The following is a 12365-nucleotide window of genomic DNA, read 5'->3' on the forward strand; positions in this document are numbered from 1 at the left end:
CTTCGGCTTTCATCCAAAGTCAAATCATTTTTATCATTGCAACATTTCGAACAAGCCATGCATGCTTTTATCTCGTCACGTCTGGACTACTGTAATGCCCTTTACTCTGGAATAAGCCATAAATTACTCTCTCGCTTAGTTAGTCCAGAACTCTGCAGCACGGCTTTTAACAGCAACCAAAAAGAGGGAGCATATTACCCCAATTTTAGCTTCCCTGCACTGGTTGCCTGTGCGTTTTAGAATTGATTTTAAGATTTTATTGTTTGTTTTTAAGGCTTTGAATGGGCTGGCCCCTCAGTACATCTCGGACCTCATCCAAATTTACACTCCAGCGCGCACATTGAGGTCCGAAGGCCAGCTCCAACTGGTGGTGCCTAAGACCAGACTTAAGACCAGGGGAGACCGAGCCTTTTCTGTAGTCGGCCCAAAGCTGTGGAACACTCTCCCCCCTCATGTAAAAACGGCCCCCACAATTGAAAGCTTTAAGTCTCGTCTTAAAACCCACTTTTATTCTGTGGCTTTTAACTCGGCGTGAGTTGTGTGGTCCTCTGTGTCTTTTATTATTTTTTAAGTTTTTATTGGTTCTATTTATTTTAGTTTTTTAAATTAAATTTACTTATTTATTTTTTACCGACTTCTTGGACTTTTGGCTTTTATTGTTTCGATTTCTTGTTTTAAATATTTTATTGTAGTACGTTTCTTTGTTTCTATTTGATCTTTGTTTTTATTGTCGTAATTTTTACTTATTTACATTTACATTCCTTTATTTACTTATTATGTATGGTTTTGCTAGTCTGTGCAGCACTTTGGAAACAGTGTTTATAAAATGTGCTATATAAATAAAGTGGATTGGATTGGATGATATGTTGAATATGAAAGTGACCGTTGGATGGAAACTAACGGTGAACGTATTGAGTAGGGTAAACGTTATCGGGCATACAATATTTGTTGTGAGTTATTTGCTTGAACTGAACCGCGTCACCCCATACTCGCTGGAGCTGGTCAAGTTGTACATGCTGCTGGAACGTCGTGGGAAAACCGCATTCAATTTGGAAATAATTTGTATTTTGACATTATCGAGATCAAAGTGCAGTTTGTAAAGATTGAACGAGTTAAACATTTAAATATGTTGCATGTCGCAATAAATGCCTTCACCTTTTAAGACAAGCTTGAACCACCATACAACACTGGAGCTATTGATATTTTATTCCTTTATTAAGTAGCAACGGTAGTTGTCTATCGGGAATGCAAATGTAAGCGGCCCACTCAGAATGAACGGAGGCAATGCTCATCAGTTCACGTCACAGTTCAACATGTTCACGCTTTTATTTTGAGGGGTTCCCCGGAAGTGTATCCGTTAATTTTACAGATACTAACCCTACCGCCCCTCCCCTCATGCTGCTCTGCAAGTTAGTTCCTGTTGTGGCGATTCAAAACACGGTCGCACTGCCGTTGGTTCAAACCATGACCGCGTCGTCTTATCAATACTGCAGTTAGTGAAAACATGACGTTTGAAGCAAGTGATTGACAATGACCACAGTTGGTGGCGATAGCTGGCGAGAACGCACGAGGCGCGGGCGAGCCTGCTCCAAGCTAGCAGCGGGGCTAACAGCTGGGTTAGCTGACGACAGCACCGTGTTACGATGCTTGAGTGTGGACAACGCAGGAGACGATCATGACATGGGGGACGACGTCGGCTTTTTCAAGCAGGGCAACTTGGAGCGGAAGATCATGGCCCCACGCTACAACCTGATCCGCGAGGTGGGAAGGGGCACATACGGCGTGGTGTACGAAGCGGTAGCCCGAAGGTCTGGTGCCAGGGTGGCTGTGAAGAAGCTCCGGTGCGACGCGCCGGAAAACGTCGAGCTCGCCCTCCAGGAGTTTTGGGCTCTGACAAGTTTGGAGAAACGCCACCAAAATGTGGTTCAGTTGGAAGAGTGTGTCCTTCAAAGGAACGGGATGGCCCAGAAAATGAGTCATGGGAACAAACGCTCAAAGCAGTATCTTCGCCTGGTGGAAACGTCTCTCAAAGGTGAGAATTGGCATTAGACAATAAAGATACGTCACATTTAATGTTAAAGTGAGGCGTTTGAGCTGAGTCACGTTAGCACTGATTTTGTTATCAAGCTAGTTAGCAGCTGCATTGGTACTGACGTCACCATGTCCAAACACGAGTACATAACTAGAAGTTTTGTTCAAATCTAATGTCATTTGACCTGTTGACAGCCTAACGTTAGTAATATTTCATTGGCGTAAAGAAGGAAAGGGAACGCTTGTTTATACCTTTTTGACTTCCTGAAGGATCCAGGCTATTTGTTGTCGCCATGACAGCCTGAAGGGGGGATGGGTCCATTTGTTGACGAGCTCCTCTTCCAAAATGGAGTCACTTTTGTTGGCCACATAATGTCATTATTACACGCCACTGTACTGTATATAATCACACTTTACCTCGTCATCATTCATTTATTATATGACAACAAACACTCTTTCATTGACACTTGAAAAAAAACATCTGGCAGTTTGTGTCCCGACCAAATACTGTAGGTTATGGCCACTTTTACTCTTGGTTTAGTTTATTGGGAACATACTAAACAATGTGACTTTGACGTGAATCTCACGTTTACGCTTGAACAATTCATCTTGGAAAAGGAGTAGGAAGAAGCACAGCGGTAATAAGAACAATAAGTACATGATGCAATATTCATTAAAAGTAAGGAGACTAGTCAGTATAGAGGGAACCATGAATGCAGCAATGTACTGACACGTCCTGAATGAAATCCTGCTCCACAGCACTCATGACCTCAGACTGGGATGACTGTCCGTCTTTCAGCGTTACAATACTATGCACACAACCGAGATTTCAAAGGAGTGTCTTCAGGACAACTCTGTGAATGTCTTTGAGTGGACCAGGTAGAGCCCACACTTGAATCCCAGGATTTACCTGTACTTGTTCATAGAATGCACACAGAACGATGAACAACTTCTTACCTGTCTCCTTCCTCCTAATAAGCATTGTGCACCGATGAGGTGTTCAAGCCCACTGTGTAGTTCTGAGTATTTAAAGAATCTGTTTAAAAAAAAAAAGTAAACACAGCTGTGGCAGAACTTTGGTAGAGAAGGCGAGAAACACTGTTGAATTAATGACAGAAGCTGTAGCTAAGTTTGAAGGTAGCGTCCCAGTTAACACAGGTCGCATGGGTACAGGTTTAAGGGAGACATATAACAGATAGGCAGGCCTGTGTGTGTAATGAAGATTGAAGGTTCAAGTGAGCAAGTATACAGGTCTAACCATCCACTCTGTAAAGTTTCTTCACGTAAATAAACTAACAAAATGTTTAAACATTTTCTAAATAAATGCCATTCACATTGTCATCTAAATGATAGCAATGGTATTTGACCTAATTGCAGGTATTTGTCTAAGTGTACACATTTGTTGTGTTAAATCTATCACGAGTTTACTGAATAAGTGGGTGTGTTGCAGGCGAGAGAGTGCTCACGCCTTCAGAGGAGCCGTGTTACCTGTGGTTCGTCATGGAGTTCTGTGAAGGAGGTGACCTCAACCAGTTCATCTTGTCTCGGCGGCCCGACTTGCAAACCAACAACAGCTTTATGCTCCAGCTGACCAGTGCTGTGGCTTTCTTACACCAAAACAAGATTGTACATCGAGACCTCAAACCAGACAACATCCTCATCTCAGAGAGATCAGGGACTCCTGTCCTCAAGGTGGCAGACTTCGGCTTGAGCAAAGTTTGTGCAGGTTTAGGAAATGCTATTGAGGGCAAAATAGGCGAGGACAAGAACAAAAATGTCAACGTGAACAAGTTTTGGTTGTCGTCAGCATGTGGCTCAGACTTCTACATGGCTCCTGAAGTCTGGGAAGGTCACTATACAGCCAAGGCGGACATATTTGCCCTCGGCATCATCATTTGGGCCATGTTGGAGAGGATTACTTTCATCGATGCCGAGTCCAAGCGAGAGCTCCTCGGAACGTATGTGAGACAAGGAGCGGACATTGTGCCAGTGGGTGAGGCGCTGCTAGAGAATCCAAAGATGGTCCTGAACATCCCGCAGAAGCGCCGATCGTGCATGTCGGATGGAGTGAGGAAGCTGCTGCTGGACATGCTTGCCGTCAACCCTCAGGACCGACCAGATGCTCTGGAGCTACAGGCCAGAATGGACCAGGTTACATGCATTGCATGATGTCATCGGGATCGTTTCTCAGGTAACAACAGTTCCACGACTGCTTAAACACAGTCTCTTTGATTTGTCCAAATGACGTACTTAAACTCCAGCAATATCAATACAGTATATTTTTATTTTACGATGGGCTACAAAGTTATTGTGCTCATATGTCTTGAGGTACATTAAATTCCTTGTAGCAGCGTAGAAAACAGTCAGCAAAACTTTTTCAAGAAAATATTGACCCGGGACCAGCGATCACTGAGCCTAAGTCACTTGGTTTGTTAGCGTCTCAACATTTCCCTTGATGTCTGTACTTGGTGTTTGTGATCATGTGACTATTGCAGCATCCAACATCCCACGGTTGCGCATAGAGGAGTTTGCCTTTTTTAGCTTGGAATTGCCATTTCATTTTAAAGGTGCTGTCCCTATTCAGCCTTGTTTTTTCCAACCAAAAAATATGACACTACCGGCTAGCAAATGTTACCAGTAGTGGTTTCAAAGAACAGATTTGTCACATTTCCAATCATTATGCGCATGCATGTTGCATGGTTTGCAGCGCCGGAGCAGGAAGTGGTTGGCATATTCAGGTTTCAAGGGTTGACACCCTCACCAAGGCACCTTTTTAAAGACACGTCGGTATACAAATTGTTGCTGTTAAACAACAAATATTTATGCGTTACAGAAATATTTGATCTCCAATTACAAATTTTAAATAGAGTAATCCCTAGCCACTTTGCATTGTAAATTTTGCATCTTTTGTGCTGTCATGGTTTTTCAAAAATATACTAGTCGTCCCTCACAATATTGCGGTTCGATTATTGCTCCCTCATATTGAGTTTTTTCAGAAATGTATTAAATGATGGCTGTTTGTGTGGACTATATTCAATTACAAGCGATATGTAGTATTCCGATCCCTAGGCAGCAGTAATGACAAAAAACATTGACATTACCTTACATTACATTACCTAAAATTGCATTGCATTATCTTTAAAACTGAAGTCAGCCATGGCATGTTCGACACGATAGTGGGAAAAATAAGTTCTCCTACCAATCCGTGTGGAAGTGGTAAGTTTTTGGCTTCTTAAGCCTAGAAGAAAATTTGAGGCCAGCTGGTGATGTAAACAATGAATAATAGTAGTGTAAAGGTGACTATAGAGATGTTATTTCATGTTTACAGGGCTCTAATAATGTCAAAAAACATATTTAGAAAGTCTAAGTTTTCAATGCTGTAACTATGAAAATATTCATTTATTATTGACACTGAATCCTATATCGCGAAATTCATTTATCGCGGTTGGGTCCAATTAAGTGGAACTAATTAACTGCTTTTAACAAGGGACGATTAATGAATACATCTTATTGTGTCGTGGTTGAATATGGCTTACTAGTAAAAAAAAAAAAATGCATATTTAAGCGTGGTATGTGCGTAAGTACATACCATGGGCCCTAAACCAAGTGTAAGTGGTAAGAAAAAAGGGATAAGTTGTCGATCGAAAGGAAGCAGGAAGTTATCCACAAATTCTGATGCATGCTCTGATTGGCTGATTATCGGGGCACCGCCTACGCTCTCATCTCATTGACTGATTATCGGGGCACCGCCTACGCTCTTATCTCATTGGCTGACTTATCCAGTGCGTCCAAGTTTGTGTGTGAGCTCCCTTCCTCATCTTAGTCGCACTTAAACTAGTTTGCATGCATTGAAATCTCTTCTTAATTTGTTTACGTTTCTTTGTGTTAAAATTATCGTAGTCATGAGCCCTAAACCAAGTGTAAGTGAGAAGAAAAAAAGGGAAAATTGTCGATCGAAACAACAGCAGGAAATGATCCAGAAGCATGAAGGTGGTATGAAATTAAGTGATGTTGCTAGACTATACGGCCGTTCCCCATCGACCATTATACCTTATTTAACTTATTTTATGTTGGAATGTTACTCTACTATGTTTATGCTGTTTTCCTATATTTTCCCACCATATTTGGTGGACGTTGAATATTCTGAAGGCCCAAAGGTGTGAGTTTGGGAAGATCTTGGAACGGATTAGGCTATTTACATGTATTTTACGCTTCATATAACATAAAATCCCTATAACATAAAGGTTCTCGGAACGGATTATTTACGTTGTAGGGGCGTCTACTGTATAGTGTACCTATTAGCATCCTGTCTGCTCATTGGTCGATCAATGAAACTCCCATTTGATTGGTCCTCGTCTAGGCGACAGCGATGAAAAGTTGAACATTTTTCAACTTTCTGGGATCGCGACGCAAGCCAGCGTGGGCACGAACACGCACATACACAAACTTTCACACGCACAAATTTTGCGTGTCGCTCAGCTGGAAGGTGACACATAATAATCGAATTGAATTGAAAATGAATGGAGTAGAGGTGATGTCGCTGTCTATGCCGCTGGATTTAAAGCGAGTGTCTGGAAGCACTTAGGCTATCACATACTTGAAGGTAAAAATGAGCTGGACACGAGCCAAGACAATATACAAGCTTAAAATATTTTGGTAACGGAACAAATATGAGAAACCACATAGCACGTTTCCACCCGAACCAGGAGGGGAAAAACCTGTAGCTGAAGTGCTTGCCAACCAGAGAACCATCAAGCAGGTGATAACTAATTTTCCACCCAACTAAGGAAAGGCGAAGCGAATCACAAAGTCAGTTGCAACTTCTATTGCGAAGGATTTGTGGCGCAGTAAACAGACACGCAGACGGAACGACGTGACACACCAGGGTTTCCGCTACATCTAAAATCGATCCTGGCGCCCCGGCACAGCTCAAAGCCACACATCTTGGAAATGATTTTTTTTTACGTGGAAACAATGTTAAGTAATACACTGTATAATGGACATATATGCCATGTCAGGTGTGCCCACTACGGCGATCGCTGAGATACTCCAGCTCGACCACAACTGATGTTCCAAATGATCCAAAACATACCGCCATGGTAGTGAAGAAATGGTTCAAGGACTATGATGTCAATGTCCAAAAATGGCCAAGTCAGAGTCCTGGGCTTGTGGCGACACTTGAAGACCAGAGTGATGGCTAGGAACCTGACTAACCTGACACAGCTTGAGCCTTTTGCCAAGGAAGAATGGGCCAAAATCCCACAGGAGACATGAAGGACGCTTGTTGCCACGTACAAGAATCGTCTAGTTCAGGAGCAGTCATAAACAACAAAGGCAAAAGAAAGACATTGGACTCAGTAAACCTAGGGTTTGAATAATTGTGAACATTATTATTTTAATTAATAATTTCTGAAATTGTTTATTGTTGTTATTCTTTCTCTTGTTGGTCACATATAAAACCTGAACAAGCTTGACAATATGCATTCATTTCATCACAAAATGATGAAATGTGACAAATGTAATTGTGGACCCCTGCTGTAAAGGCTGCCCCCCTTTCCCATATAATGGTAGGGGCAGCACTGGCTGGTAAATTCCTGTGGTATCTGGGGTTTTGGCAGATCTCCCCTTGTTGCTTTTCACAGACAATGTCCTGTTTTCACTTTGTGACAATGTTCTAGTCAACAATGTGGTGAAAATGTATGGATTACAGTGGAGAAAATAAGTAGTATATGATTTACTATGTTTGCTTCCTTACAAAGATAGGAACGTCATTTTTAAGACTTTTATTTCAGAGACAGAATGACCGGGAAAACAAAAAATAAGGGTTCTAAATGAATTTGTAATGACAGATACTTTATCTCAAAGAGAAATTCATTGATTGCGTGAAATGAGTATTTGCTAATACAATACAAAAGACTGGCGAATCCGAAATGTGATTGGTTAAATAAACCGCTCCATTGCTAATAGTGTTTAAATGACATGGGCCAGCCTGAAGGCCCTGGGCAGGTTAGATGAACGTGGCAACACATAGAAGCTAAAATCTGATTGGACAAAAAATAATAATCTAACATACACTACTGGCAGGGCAGCCAACAGACTGTTGGGAATAAATTCATACAATTTCATAGAGCAAATGCTAGAATTGAAGTTGTAAATGTGTATAGGTTTCCTACACATGTATGGAATTTGATATTATAAATTTCCAGGAGGTGTGAAAAATGAAAAGTCAAGTATCTGATCCGATATTGCGGACTAGAATATCATCCATTACCGATATCAATCCCATATCAGCTGGAATTATACTTTTGTTACTTATTTTATTGTTTGGACTGTTAGAAAAAACTTGATCAAGTGATACAACTCAGAACAATAATCAGTAATAGTAGGCATTAGAACAAAGGACCAACTTACTTCCTTATTCATGTGGGGTATAGTTTTATCCACAATGTAGTGGCAGCTTGGCATAATATAGCATGGTTTTGAGGTGCTCAATGAAGCGTTTAAACCCAACTTTACTCACCACGGTCCGGGGCTGGTCTTTTTCTGGTCTAGCAAATGATTTCTTGTCATCCTGTGGGAGTATCCCGTGTGACGCTACTTCAAATGCGCAATGAGTTGGGTTGTATTAAACCTGACAGGTTCTGTGCCACCATGGGAAACTTGTGACAAGTGCTGCACTGAGCTGCGACTGGTTTTTCTGGCATTGGCTCTGTTAACCCATTAGCACACGCTGTTTTTGTAATCACGTGCTCTCTCTGGTTGTTACTGGGTAGATGTGCTGGGGCGGAGTCTGGAATCGACTGTATTGGAGTGCCAATATCGGAGATTTTAGATGCAGGCTGACATAATCTGAAACTCGTTTTTTGTTGTTGTTTTTTGCTGATATCGGCCCGATACCAGATATCAATATTGGATTGGGACACCCCCAATTGGTAGCTTTTGTCAGCTTTGTGCTTGTTCTAATACTCGTTTTTCATGGTTTTTTTTACATGTGCCTGCAGACATGCATCTTTACCTGGAGCTGCTACTTCACTTCCCTGCTGTGTAATACAATGAAGATACAGGAGAGTCTCACACACACACACACACACACACACACACACACACCACTCACTGTCATGCTACTTTGTCCCCACCCTCTCAAGTGTGCTCTTTTGTTTGCGACCATCATTTAGGATTGTATTTTGTGTGTAATGTGTGATGTCTCTACGTGTTTCTCCAGAGATCTGACACCTTTTATCCATGAGAAGCCACCCTTTTTCTGCTCCCCAACAAAAGCCCCGCTTTAGTTTCTGTCACTTCCAATGAAAGTATTCTATTGGTTAACCCTGTCAATCAAAGAAATATTGTTGACGCCATTGTCATTTTCTCTTATTGTCTTTGACCTTAAGTAGCATATTTAAATATTTATATCACCACGTAATATACCAGCAAAAATACTGCTGACAATGGCATAAATGATAAGGACACCCACTAAAGAGGAGAAAGAATTAGTTTTATTGACACATTGAAGCACATTGTTTAACTGTACCTCCTTCCACTTACATTCTTTACCTATGGTGCCTTTAGGAATTGGCTGACTGTTAGCTAATGGCTTGTTTTTCTACAATCATTTATGGTACATACAAGGGTCTTTAGCATCGACACACAAGTACTAGTATTTACTTTAGCATTGGCACATGAGTACTCCTTGTAGTATTTCATTCTTGTTGACGGGGCAGTTGTGTTAAGATGACAAAAGTAGAATGTGTCAAGCACCAATGATTGTGTGAATGCACTACCTCGTCTGCACACCTTTTGCTGAGCCTTGCTTGAACACATTCCTCCTCCTCACAACACCTTCAACACTTGATTTGATGTGTGTTGGCAGTCAACCCAGCAAATGATTTGTTCCTTAAAAGTTTACACCATGTACTGTGATTCTTTTTTTTTTTTTTTTCCTTTTTCTTTTTTTTTTACTGCTGTACCTCATTTCTGGACCTTTTCTAATGTATGCAGCATGCAGGGTAGATGTGGCCAATCTCTGTTGGAGATGACGGCACTTGAGTTGAGTTTTTTCTATTTTGCTTGAAGAATCCATTATGTGCTGTTGTTGATGAGCGAACACACACACACACATATGCATACACACACTAAGAATGTTGTTAGGCATCTATGCAATGGCTTTCAACCTTAAACTGTACCAATAAAACCACCGAAGGTGGTGCTGATGGATGTATCTGGTCTTTATTTCAAACGGTATCTTCACTTGTGGAACTCATTGCTTCAAATTTTTTATTGCTTCCTTTGTTCATCAATAAAGCTTGGAAATACAATATGCTCTGGCCCTATTTCGCCTTCTGTCCCCCCCCAGTTAGCTCCTTGTCTTCTCTTTGCAGCATTGCACTTGTTCCTATTGCACCGTCGAACTGGATCGCTGACCTGCCCGCAAAACCCTTTATTTACAGGGTGGATGAGTGCTTCCCACCCACCTTCTTTGCATTCTTCTGCCACCTTTCTGCTGACAACTGGAGCCACTTTAGCTCTTATGGCAGCCATCACCAAACGATGGACCTCGGAGTGATGGGCTTTTACGGAATCATGACCAATTAAAGTGAATGGGAAATATAATCATGCTCGCGGACCGATTGCAGTGGCAGTTTGCGGGCGTAATTACTTCAGTTATTACAGTTAACGTGAAAACAAATGCGGTGACGTCGCTCAAAATGAGCCGATGAAATTGTTTACCTGCCGATCGAATGACAATCATCCATCCATGCATTTTCTTAGCCGCTTAATCTTCAAGTAGAACCATCGCTTGCTCAAAAGTAACGAAAGCCAAACATTTAAAAGTAAAAGGACGGACCAATATATGTTAATTCTTCCAGAAACCAGTGCCAAACCGCAGTGTCTGATATGCTCTGAAACTAGTGCCCAGTTTGAAAAATCTACGACAGTCATAGCACAATCAATTCACAGCACATCAGCGTGCAAATGAGTCTTCACTAAGGATTGTATGGATATTGGTGCGAAACAAAGCATCTTTTGCTGGCGGAGAGTTGTGGATTGCTTCTGTTGCAGAGAACTTACTCAAAGGTAAACAATGGTACAGTTGCAGCTTTTCTGTTAAAGAGACTCATTCAATTATTAGGGGTGTAACGATTCATTCACTACATCGATACATCGATTTATATTCCTATGATTCAACTACATCCATCTGGGTTCTCAAGTTTCCATTCAGGACGAATATCGGTCTAACATTGTTTAAAAGGTAATCAGTTGAATCAATATTAAGAAATGAAACATTGGATTTATGCACGGCAGGTTTTATATAGTTGTGCTTTTTTTAAGCACTTTTAATGATACAGACGTTAAACGTCAGAGTCTGCCTGTCGGTGATGTCATTGTCTTCTGGGTATGTGGTGGTCATGGGAGTTGTAGGTGACCTGTGAAATACAGTTTATTCACTTTTTCTTCTTTTGGTCAGATCAGTTGATTCACTTCATTCAGTATTCATATTTAACTCATCTGTCTTTAGGCTAAATTCCTTTAAGTGACATTTATGGGGACAATATGTAAAGTAAGGACGTTTTGTACGTCTATAGACTTGTTTACGGTCCAGCAGCAGTGAGGCTTGGTGACGTCATCATCCAGCGCGGCATGTCCACGTCAAAACAAAGGCTTACTTACGTGGAAGCAATGAATGCACTTGCTTGTGCCGGGGAGGAAGGAGAGAGGAAAGACTGGGAAGCTATAATTTTTGTTTATTCCTTTTGTCACACATTTACACTCTCGTTTATGTAGTCTTCTTTTGCGTTACCACGTTTCCTTAGACTGCTGCATGCCATTTGCCATCACTTGACATGCAAAGTATCAGTTTAGTCTCATCATTATCAAAACTTATTATCATAAATCCACCACACCACGGTATCCTCTTCAGTGTCTCTGTTAAGCGCATCATGAAGACGGAGTACCCATCACGACCCTCTCAAAAGGTACAAGGAGGCCACATTACTAGCTTGTTGCGGGACCGTTCTTTCGAATGGCTGTTTATCAGCACAAAAAAGACTCTGCTTCTATTGGCCCGTACAGGTGACAAAGTCAACACCTATTGATGACAATATACCACATTCATTTGCTGAGGAATTTGCATAATGTCTCTCACCTTGGGGTGCAAAGTGCAGGTTTGGATTGCACTATTTAAGTAAGCATGGCAAGCTATACCAACCTCTGTTCATCCTGATTTTGTTTTGCATTTTTAACAATTTTTTTGTAGTCATTTATACTTGATTCTTAAGTATGTCAGCATTATTAATAATTTATACCTGATTCCCTTACAAAACAAATCAGGAATC

At 41.3% G+C, this 12365-nt stretch overlaps 1 protein-coding gene across 1 annotated transcript; it reads left to right on the forward strand.

Moving 5' to 3' along the window:
• Nucleotides 1-1376: 1376 nt before the first annotated feature.
• On the forward strand, nt 1377-10346 carry LOC129185842 (serine/threonine-protein kinase 35-like). Its single transcript, XM_054783367.1, has 3 exons — nt 1377-2032; nt 3482-4222; nt 9033-10346. Exons 1-2 carry the CDS (start codon nt 1531-1533, stop codon nt 4198-4200), a joined length of 1221 nt encoding a protein of 406 aa, XP_054639342.1. The 5' UTR covers nt 1377-1530; the 3' UTR covers nt 4201-4222; nt 9033-10346.
• Nucleotides 10347-12365: the final 2019 nt, after the last annotated feature.

Source organism: Dunckerocampus dactyliophorus, chromosome 8 (assembly GCF_027744805.1).
Source record: "Dunckerocampus dactyliophorus isolate RoL2022-P2 chromosome 8, RoL_Ddac_1.1, whole genome shotgun sequence".
Taxonomy (NCBI): domain Eukaryota; kingdom Metazoa; phylum Chordata; class Actinopteri; order Syngnathiformes; family Syngnathidae; genus Dunckerocampus; species Dunckerocampus dactyliophorus.

What these genes read in the sequence shown, in the direction of transcription:
- LOC129185842 (XM_054783367.1), top strand. Translation starts at nt 1,531, where the DNA reads ATGACCACAGTTGGTGGCGATAGCTGGCGAGAACGCACGAGGCGCGGG. An exon ending in GGTGGAAACGTCTCTCAAAG is followed by an intron (nt 2,033 to 3,481) that starts GTGAGAATTGGC and finishes GGTGTGTTGCAG; the next exon opens with GCGAGAGAGTGCTCACGCCT.